At 36.9% G+C, this 11,729-nt stretch overlaps 1 protein-coding gene across 2 annotated transcripts in view; it reads left to right on the top strand.

Annotated features, from left to right (window-relative positions):
* Positions 1–11,729, top strand: part of SLC9A9 (solute carrier family 9 member A9) — a 240,860-nt gene that overhangs the window by 174,792 nt on the left and 54,339 nt on the right. For both annotated transcript variants that reach the window (XM_087933285.1, XM_087933284.1), the window contains exon 14: positions 3,352–3,431. In XM_087933285.1, the coding sequence (XP_087789411.1) occupies positions 3,352–3,431 (80 nt within the window). The remainder of the gene's footprint in view (positions 1–3,351; positions 3,432–11,729) is intronic.

The raw sequence follows: 11,729 nt of genomic DNA, 5'->3' as shown, positions 1-11,729 counted from the left end.
AGACTGTCTATGACCTGTGAACCACAGCTAAATAAACTTCTGTATTCAATTATACCCAATATCCTCAAGAGCTCTCATGAAGTCTCTAATAGCAAGATTCTGTGATATACCAAATGTATAAAAGCCCTTCCACTGATTTTAATATATTCGTGGGTTTCTAAGAATAACTGCTAGTCTTAGTTCATTAAATGTGTTGTTGCAAGCGTTATTTTTATAACTTTTTCAGGGCACCATATTTTATTACCACAAATATTTGCAAATTCAGCAGTGCTATGTTTTGAAATACTTTTCATTTTACCATAAATTCAGTGCCCTTTTCCCCTTTACACACGGGAGATCTTCTTGACCACTCTTTGCCTATTGTCCTTAAACCCAGAAAAATCAAGAACCTCCTTGCTTCAGCAAAATGTAGAATAATTTTTTAATGCCCTCATAATAGTAAGAGTATTTATTTTCCATACCGTTGAACATAGGGACCTTGTTTCCCAGCCTGAGATCAATACAAGTGTGCAATATAATTAGATATTCCATGATTGGGGAAGATTGCAGCAGACCACGATTACTGCAGGAATGTTTTCTGGAGTACACAATTAAATCTGGAGTACATAATTTCAAAAGCGGGTAGGGTTCTTTTGTTTTTAAAATGGTTTTCAGTGCTGAAATAGGTACTTTAAATCTCTTCTGCATGGAATCTCTTTCATCTTACCTGAAACAGCTGCTGCTGCTTCTGGCTCTGGTAAGCCTCAATCCTCCTTCAAATAATTTACTCAGCAATTTCCCTGTTGCTGAAGTTGTCAGCTTCTCTCTCTTGCACTGGCTGAATACTGCCATCTGACCTGCTTATTCCTTTGCACCTGTAACCTTCCTATTTCTTATTAGCAGCAAAGAAAGAAACCTTTACTGACCAAGGTGCTGTAAGGAGAAATGATTTGCACTTTCCCCTTTTTTTGTTTTCTGCTTACTGTACGCATTCTTGCTTGCTTTAACGCTTTGTCTCTTTGTTTCCTTATCTCTTTGCCCTTTGCAAATTTTCTTTAATTCCTCTTCCTAGCCAGGACACAAGGCTAAATGTCTGCTCCATCCCTTCAGCCCCAGATATTTTTCTACAGTTCTTTATCCCTTTGCTAATTATTCACTTTCATTTTTTTAACCTTTCATATTTATTAATTCTGACTTTCTTCACTAGCTCCAAGCTGTCTAGTAGCAGATACATTATGTCTTCCTCATCTCCAAGTCTTTGCTCCCTCTCCCACACGCTATGCCCTGTTCTAACTTTTGATTACAAATCTGGAACTTGGCACCAGGTTTTGACTTTTTAATATCTCTTGGCAAATTCCTATTAGTCTACCCTAACCATCCACTCCAATGCAACCATTCAGGTTCCATTTATTTGTGAGGCTACACTTCTTTCCTCCAGAGGTCCAAGGCAATGTTAAAAAACACAAAAGAGGCTCAGCACTTATACCCTATGTTAGATCTGCTTCAGCTTGAACCTCTAAGTAAGAATGATCCTTAACACCATTGGAATGAGAAAGGTATAAGTAGTTTACTAGAAAGCAAGTGGAATATTGTAGTGCAAAGCCAGAATTGAAATTTGCATGCCAAAACTCCAGATGAAAACTTTTCCTCCTTAAGCACTTAAGCTCTGGTGCCCCATTGTCCAATCAATTTCAAAGAGGGTGCTTTGGAAAAGGCAGGCTGATTGTAGGCTGGCTTGCAGCTGCATTCTACTCATCACAGAATGACCTTGAAATACCCTCTCCAACAGGCACTTTCACTTTCTTCACTTTCACTTTTCCCTCAAGTGCTCCTCCTCCCTCTCAGGGTTCATGGCAGACCAAAATGAGGTGGCAATTGTGACGCCCCATTTATTTCACAGGAACTCCAGGGGCTATAGAAGAGGTGTTGTCACTTCTATATATTTTGCACCACTGTTTTTAAATATAAGCTAAAGAAGTGTGATGAAAACATGATCTGTTGTGCAAAGATGATGAAAAGGTTCATCTAATCTCAGAGATCTCCTCAGAGTAAAAGGAAAGACAAGCATTGTAGGTTTTATTCCATTCTATAAAGTCAATGCTGTTCATTTCAACTGGACATAGTTAATTGCATAAAAATCAATCAAACTATGTTACTTGCTTTATGCTGAATACAGAAGAAAAAGCATCTCCTTAATTAGTTTACATTGTAAATATATTAGAGCAGATTTAATTTCTCTAAAAATTATAACATAAAACATCTATTAATAGTTTGGGTTAAAGTGCAGAGGAGGCTATCATTTTAATCCAAAAGAAAAACTATAAAATCAAAATAAATTGTTGTGCATTTGTTGTACACTGCAGAACCATTCCCAAAATATTTAGAAAACTGTCCACAATGTAGTAATAATTGTTGTCTGTATAAATTAAATAAGCTTAAATGACATTAACAAGAGAAAATGAACTTTACAGCACAAAGAAAATATAATGGATGTGCATATTGGTTCAGTAGGAAACAGCAAGATGAAAAATTTGGGGCTTACCCAGTTGGATTATCTGTGGTATCAATATGTGTAGAAGAAAATTACAACACAGCAAATGGAGAAGTTAATTTATTCAAAAAAAACACCCCACCCTATCTTCTTCTCACACTCATAGGAGAGAACATGAAACTTAGCATAGATCATATATCCTTGATTAACATTGCCAAAGGCCAGACCAGGTGTAACTGAGAGATAGGAGTTTGCAAACACCCAGGAAGTGAAAATAAATGGTAACAGAAAAGGAGCATATTTAAGAGAGCTCGAACAGATGAGTTGTGTGATTTAGATCTATTTTGATCAGTCATGCTGCTGAAGTTAAACTAATTTGGTTACTGCCTAGGTGGAAAAAAAATCCAAAACACAGTATAAACAATTTTGAATTCCATTAGTGAAGATCACCACAACATAAAGATTTTAAAAAAGAGATGGGTAGTAGTATTCATAATTTAGGTGTATTTTCAATTGTATCTGAGTATTGTTACAGTAGGTTCCCAACATCAGGATATGAGATTAAGATTAAAGGCAAAAGGAGAAGGGCATGACAGAGGATCAGGTGGTTAAATACTTTTATCACTGCAATGAACCTGAACTCTGGGACACAGTGGAGGACAGAAGACCCTGGACTGCTATGGTACATGGGGTCACAAAGAATTGAACATGACTTAGTGACTGAACAACAACTGTTAGATTAACTGATTTGTGAACCTTTCAATGTGTTCTTTTAAACTATATACTGTATTTATTTAAATTTGTTGGTAAAATATTGGCATTTTTAATTGAAAAGAACATGATTATCAGAATCATCAGTTTAATTTTCAATATTATTGCAGGCTGCAAATAACTTGGATAAAAGCACAACCAAAGCAGAAAGCGCTTGGCTGTTCAGAATATGGTATGGTTTTGATCATAAGTATCCTACTATTCTGTTAGCATTAAATATTCATAGTAATAATTTCATCAAAGGAGGAAATAATATAGATAAATCTGGTAAGATAATGAAAACTTTTTATTTCAAATTCTGTATGAAATCGTATTATTGATATAAAAACAAATAATGGCTTCAAAGAAGCCCCAGAAGTATGCCTTATGAAAGATACAAATATTCAAAACTAGATAAATTTACTTAACCTAGTAAAAGCATATTTATATTGATATGGACAAATTAATAGCACTGATATTATTAAAAGAATCTTTTTTAATATTTATTTTAATTTTTAAAAGGAGGCATAATAATTTCCCAGGGATGATGTGTAGAGAATGAGGCAGATGATCCAACTAATTCACTCAATTATAGCTTAATATCATTGTGATCTAATAGATTTTTGAATGTAGTGGATATTCCTATCATGGTTTAAGCTAATCCTCTCATCTGATGCCATCTGAATATGTCAGCCTTCAGTTTCTATTATCTCTAGCCTTTAGCCACTTTGAACACAAGCTGAACAAAGAACGGCTCCCAAAACATCCTTCCCTCTAGTTGGAAATAAGTTAACATAAAACATGGTGGCCTCACATCCTGCTGTTCCAAGCATAGCAAACATTTAATAAGGAACAGAATAAAGGAGGGGGGGAAAGGACTTCACTATTAATACCAACTATATCAGAGAAGGCTTTAGAGACTTCTGGTGTTAATTCTGTTTCTTCTTCAGAATGGAAATCATCGACTGGATGTTTTGAGGGACATAAAATAATCTATATAATTACAGGCAGAAAACCCGAAAATATGAAAATGTGGCATTGAATTGAAATCTGTGCTTTTATCTATTTCAAAGAAGGGGATGGGAGGGGCTTCTGTGAATAACAAGTGTGTATGTCCGTTTCCAGCAAGAGAGATGGCACACTCTGTCTCTCAAATGTACAAACAACGCAGTAGTCGCCAAGCAGGAAATATGTTAATGTAAGGATATGCAGCCTTAGTCAGACTAGAGATAAACTGAGCTTTTGAATGGCATGTCAAGGTTTGTAGTCCATAAAATGAGAGGACCAGAACAAATTTATTTATTTATTTTAGTTTTTATTTATTTATCAAGCAATCATAAGATAACAGGTATAAGTATAAACATAGTTATGAATACATGAAATGGATACATACATGAAACGGATACAAAAAATACAATAGGACAGGGACGGTAGGCATGTTAGTGCACTTATGCACGCCCCCTATAGACCTCTAAGGAAATGGGTGAGGTCAATAGTAGACAGTTTAAGGTGAAAGTTTTGGGGGTTTGGGGAAGAAACCACAGAGAAACCACAGAGTATTCCAGACATTGACCACTCTGTTGCTGAAGTCGTATTTCCTGCAATCAAGTTTGGTGCAGTTTACCTTGAGTTTGTATCTATTGCGTGCTCTTGTATTGTTATGGATGAAGCTGAAGTATTCATTGACAGGTAGGACATTGCAATATATAATTTTATGTACTGAACTTAGATCGGACCGAATGCAGTGTAGTTCTAGGTTTTCTAGGTCTAGAATTTCAAGTCTGGTGGCATAAAGTATTCTGCAACGAGTAGAGGAGTGGAGAACTCTTCTTGTGAAATATTTCTGGACTTTCTCAACTGTATTAATATCAGATATGTGATGCGGGTTCCAGACCGATGAGTTGTATTCAAGTATTGGTCTAGCAAATGTTTTGTATGCTCTAGTCATTAGTGTAATATTACCAGAAAAAAAGCTATGCAGGATTAGGTTAACAACTTTTAATGCCTTTTTGGCTACATACACTGCTCAAAAAAATAAAGGGAACACAAAAATAAGACATCCTAGATCTGAATGAATGAAATATTTTTATTAAATACTTGGTTCATTACATAGTTGAATGTGCTGACAACAAAATTACACAAAAATTATAAATGGAAATCAAATTTAGCAACCCATGGAGGTCTGGATTTGGAGTTACACTCCAAATTAAAGTGGAAAAAAACACTACAGGCTGATCCAACTTTGATGTAATGTCCTTAAAACAAGTCAAAATGAGGCTCAGTAGTGTGCCTATATGACTTCCCTACAATGCCTGGGCATGCTCCATGTGCCTGTATGACCTCCCTACAATGCCTGGGCATGCTCCTGATGAGGTGGCGGATGGTCTCCTGAGAGATCTCCTCCCACACCTGGACTAAACCATTCCCCAACTCCTGGACAGTCTGTGGTGCAACGTGGCGTTGGTGGATGGAGCAAGACATGATGTCCCAGATGTGTTCAATTGGATTCAGGTCTGGGGAACAGGCGGGCCAGTCCATAGCATCAATGCCTTCATCTTGCAGGAACTTCTGACACACTCCAGCCACATGAGGTCTAGCATTGTCATGCATTAGGAGGAACCCAGGGCCAACCGCACCAGCATATGGTCTCACAAGGGGTCTGAGGATCTCATCTCAGTACCTAATGGTAGTCACACTACCTCTGGTGAGCACATAGAGGGCTGTGCAGCCCCCTAAAGAAATGCCACCCCACACCATTACTGACCCACTGCGAAACCGGTCATGATGGAGGATGTTGCAGGCAGCAGAATGTTCTCCATGGCATCTCCAGACCCTGTCACATCTGTTACATGTGCTCAGTGTGAACCTGCTTTAATCTGTGAAGAGCACAGGGCGCCAGTGGCAAATTTGCCAATCTTGGTGTTCTCTGGCAAATGCCAAATGTCCTGCACTGTGTTGGGCTGTAAGCACAACCCCCACCTGTGGACGTCGGGCTGTTTGAGCAGCCACATGCACACTTGTGATCCCCTGGAAGTCATTTTGCAGGGCTCTGGCAGTGCTCCTCCTGTCCCTCCTTGCACAAAAGTGGAGGTAGTGGTCCTGATGCTGGATTGTTGCCCCTCATGGCCTCCTCCACGTCTCCTGATGTACTGGCCTTTCTCCTGGTAGCGCCTCCATGCTCTGGACACTACGCTGACAGACACAGCAAACCTTCTTGCCACAGCTCGCATTGATGTGCCCATCCTAGATGAGCTGCACTACCTGAGCCACTTGTGTGGGTTGTAGACTCTGTCTCATGCTACCATCAGAGTGAAAGCACCACCAGCATTCAAAAGTGCCCAAACCATCATCCAGAAAGCATAGGAACTGAGAAGTGGTCTGTGGTCACCACCTGCAGAACCACTCCTTTATTGGGGATGTCTTGCACTGCCTATGCTTTCCACCTCTTGTCTATTCCATTTGCACAACAGCATGTGAAATTGATTGTCAATCAGTGTTGCTACCTAAGTGGACAGTTTGATTTCACAGAAGTGTGATTGACTTGGAGTTACACTGTGTTGTTTAAGTGTTCCCTTTATTTTTTTGAGCAGTGTAGTTACAGTGGGCTCTAGTACTTAGATCATTCGAGATGAGTACTCCAGGGTCCTTGACAGAGTTTGGCTCATCAGCAAGGTCTTGACTATTCAGCTTGTATTTTATTTTCTGATTTTTTTTGCCAATATGTAAGACAGAGACAAATTGATACTTAGGCTTGCTTTAACTGATATTCGAGTGTAAATAATTATAATGAATTAGTACAGTGGATAGAACAGGTTTTTCAGATATTTAATAATTTTCTCTTTGTGAGGTATTAAACATTTAAATATGCAGAAGCTTTTGAAGAGACCTGCAGGCCTCACACAAGGTTTCCATGAGTCATAAACAGACTGATTGTTCACTTCTGCACTAAGGGATAAAAACAGATCCAGAAGGGAAAACATTATACAACAGTTTATGTTATGCTGGTCCTTTTTATATTGTTATACCTTTTATGTAATAAAGTCTATTTATTAAATTATTAAATATTAAAATATAGTAGTATAGCAATAGCATAATATAAAATAAATAATAAATTTTATATAAATATTATATAATGTACATTAAATATTATATAAATGTATATTCGTGTTTCCCTGAAAATAGGATTGGGTCTTATTTTCTTTTGGGACCCAAAATAAGCACTGGGGCTTATTTTCAGGAGTGTTTTATTTTTTTTCCCATGTACAGAAGCCCATTACTTTTGCTTGATCATGGCGGGGCAGGAGGCTGCATGGTGTCATTGCCACTGCCGCAAACCAGCTTACCTCAGGGCCCCCATAGCCAGGCCAAGCATGCCCCACCATTTGCCTCACCTCACGGCAGCTCAGCCCCATCCAGCAAGATGTCGCTCCAGGAGCCCCGTGCAGCAAGATATCGCATGGCCGTTGGTCCACTTCTTCTGCTTGCTTATGGCCACAATAGAGCAGGAAGCTGAGCAACGTGCCGGTGCCATGGCCACGAGCTGCCCCATGCATCCTACACTGGCTTACCTAAGGGCTCCGCAAGCCAGGGCATCCACATCCTGACATCTGCATTGCCTTGTGGCTGTTACACCACTACATTGCTTGGCTTCCTACTCTGTTGCGGCCACAAACAAACAGAAGTGGGCCTGTGGCCACATGGGCTCCTGCTGCACGAGGTTGCTGGTGCTATTGCTGTCAGGGCATGGATGAACTGGCTGCAGAGGTCGAGGTATGGGGCACATGGCGCAATTCTCCCGTGGTACCATGAGCCACCAGATGAAATGAGGGATTTTCTCTGAAAAGATAGCAAAATTTGTCCTGAATTATGTTTTGTTCATTTCTGGCTTTTCTCTCATAAAGCTTGAAATGGGCAGATGGAAATCATAAGGCAGGATTAATCTGCAATATTAACTGAGAATTTATAATAGGCTTTTTATCACTAATTGATTCCCCAGTTTCTGTGTTTCAAATCAAACTGTAATCTTGATAATATTTTGCAAACTGTACTTGAACTGAAGACAATTTGTATTCTAAGCAAATTAATTCTCCTTCCCGTCGTAAGGATGAATCTTTCTTTAACATTCTTTAACATAACAACTGACCTGCCATTATTGTACAATTGTATTTTCATTTTCACAGATGTACACAGACGCAGTTATACAGATATTTATATATAAACATTTTTCCACTAACAACTACAGTGCATGCTTAAATCCCTGAAAATATCAACAATTCAGGTTGCTATTGCCAGGACTAAGCATTTTCATATGCTAAATCTCATTCTGGAAAAAGCCCCAGCCGCTGAGAGGCACACCAATCATCCAAATGAAATGCTCCTGCAATCTCTGTGTCCTTCTTTTAGCGATAGTATGAATTGTTGCCTATAGAACTCAGAAGCATTAAACAATATATTTATCTTGAATTATTTAAAAAGGAAAACCTTTGTGACTACTCTTTCTCCAGATGATATAACTGAAGAATAATGCATATTGTGTTTGGAGATAGAAAGGGTTTTTTTGCTTAGGTCTAACAAGTTTATTTATTTTATCAATTTATTTGTTTATTACAAATATTTAAGCCTCTTAAATTAGGCAATTCTGGCATTAAAATACCTGCAAGAAATCAAATGGCTCTTCCTTGTGATACATAATCTTCATATATTATTTGAACTGGTTTCCTTTTACACTATGATCTGAATTATATAAGGCCTTATTCTCTACGTGCAGACATGTGTGGGCTCCAGCCTAAAGATGGGGATTCACAACTTTAAATTTCCATGTCAAAATCCCTTTAATTTATGGTTGATATGGTTAGAGAACCAGCTTAGTATAGTGTTTAAAGATATTAAACTAAAAACAGTGATTTTTAGTCCTGCCTTGGTCACAAAGATAGCTGATTGATTTTTGGCCAGTTTTCATCTCCCTCTCCCTCCCTCCCTCCCTGTCTCTGTCTCTCTTTGCCTAAGAAGAAGGCGGTGGCAAACTATTTCCAAAAATGTTGCTAAGAAAACTTCAGGGACTTGTCTAGACAGTTACCAAGTGTCAAAAATGATTCAACATCACTGGAAAATAAAAGGAGCTAAGCTGAAATCTTTCTCCTTAGCCTTTTGTTTTCTATGTAAGTCAGAGTTCCACTCTATCCTGTAAGCTCTTGCATGTAATATCATGTATCACTCACTGTCCAAAATTAGAATTATAGTTCATATTATATATTAAAGGATGCTGAACATTTTAAGTTACATGGATGAATGAAAGGGGTACCATACTGCATAATCTTTCAATTCTCTCCAAATCTGTTCTTTCCTGGGGAAAAAATCTGTATGGTCACCAAGTATCAACTCTGACTTGAGGGCACATTATGTTGATGTTACAATGGTGAAAAGTCCATGTTTTGAAATAACAATATTTAATATGGAGAGTTGCTAGATATTTTTGTAGTTTAAGAAATTATACAGTATATTACTTATATCACGGTATATAATTTATTAGTTTTTGTTCTTTTTTTTATTTAGTTGCACTTTGTTATATATTGTCTATTTTGGATTTAATCTAAATTCTCTTTTGCTTCCAGTTAATACTCTTCGTCCTAATTAATCTACAAAAAGTTTTTTTTAATTCCTTTCTTGGTTTTGAGTCAGGATAAAATATAAATTCTGACAGCTTAAAATATTTTTTGTGCTCTGCCTTGTGAGAAAGCCTTTATCTTGCTTATCTAAAGTAACACATTTGGTTGAAATGGTCAAAAGTTGACTATCAAAGGTCAACTATGATGAACTTACTATGATCTTAAACTAAATCTGCTGTTTATCATAGGTGTCAGTGTCATCCTAAGATTTGGAAAGAGGCAGAATTTGTTTTATGAACAATTCAGGAGTGGAAAATCAAGAGTCTTTTGTGTTTTAATTGAAAAGAAGTTTTTTAAAAAGTCACTTTGCAGACTTTGAAAGCTTAATGTAGAAATGCTTTTGCTTATAGAAATACCTGCAAATTCATAACAATGTACAATGCTAACAATAAAAGGAACAAAAATATCCTTTCTCTAGAAGTTCAGAGAACCATATATACTAGCTTTTTCATAAGTCTGAGTATCAGCCATTTTAAGTAGGAAACAGACACCCCAAGAATGGCTAATATCGACCACAGGAACAGAATATTGAAAAACCAGCAGCATTTTCTCTCATAGGTGGAATTAGATGCAGTTTTTTCCTGATATTTTCTACCTGTCATGGGCTTCAATCATGATATTCTGAATATTGTCACCTAGTTTCTCTCAGGGTATTTCTGTGGTTCTCTGCAGTTGAGTAAATCAGGGTAGAGGGGTGAGAAGTGGTAGTTCTTCTCTTCCATACTGTTTAATTGTTCCAATTAGTTTGAAAATAATATATATATTCATTATATATGAGACCTTGTTTTTGTTTTCATATATTAATTAACTTCACTGTGTATTTGTTAAAGAGATTTTGAAATCATGAAAACTGGATACGGCAGGGTATTTCGTATTTTATCAGAATTGATCCATATGTTCATAAATAAATCATGGTGCTACATCTGTTCACTTTGTGCCCTATGAAAAGTTTGGATAGCTTTCACACTCATGAGCAAATCAAGCATGACGGTACATTCATTTGCAGGTATTTAGCCTGAAAAAAGGCAGCTGTAGACATTTTGGTCCCCTTGGCAAAGTCTTGATTTGATTCATCTTCCAATTCTGATGGGAATTTCAAAAAGGCATCCTCTTATTTCTTTCTTTTTCTTTGAATTGTTGAGCCTTATATTTCTGATTTTCAGGCGTGGAAAATGTTTTTCTTTTCTTTTATTGGACATTTTCAACTTGTTTATGTAGTAAACTTTTTTTTTACTTTTATTTTTAATTATACCAGCACCCATTGTTGTTTTATGACAACAAATCTGCAAAATTATATTTAACTCTTGAGTGGGTACACTGGCTCACAAGATATGTTGTTATTGCTTTTTTCTTTTTAACTGAGTTTTTCAGAAGGCTTTTAAATTTTTCTGTCAACTAAAATTTGGTGCCCAGCCTGTGACTGCTTGACTTAAGCTGGCCTTGGATGTAATTAAAATAGGTAAGAACAGAATATTTATTTTATACACACACATACATAAACACATAATGCTGATATTATTTTACATCCAAGATAAATAGGGTGAACCAATAATAATTTAAAATTATTGAAAGTGTTTATAATTTCAAATTTGTAACATTTTATGTAAAAATTATATTTGTTGTTTATACAACTCAGAGAAAAGGGGCAATTAATAGATACAAGTAATAGACATATAACTGTTGAATCTGAAGGATTTTTTTAGAAAGAGAAAAGTTACAGGGTGAGATGCTGACCAGAAAGAAAGAAAATTTCACTGTAAGAGAATAGTTCAACCAGGATTTATTATACCATTCTGAAGGAAACAGAGTGGTCTCAATCTTTTATGCATTTACAATTAAGATTT

Source organism: Pseudonaja textilis, chromosome 4 (genome assembly GCF_049901715.1).
Source record: "Pseudonaja textilis isolate UNSWEBS1 chromosome 4, rPseTex1.2, whole genome shotgun sequence".
In the NCBI taxonomy this organism is placed as follows: domain Eukaryota; kingdom Metazoa; phylum Chordata; class Lepidosauria; order Squamata; family Elapidae; genus Pseudonaja; species Pseudonaja textilis.
Note: the sequence above shows the minus strand (reverse complement) of the source record. Positions and strands in the feature narration are given on the sequence as shown.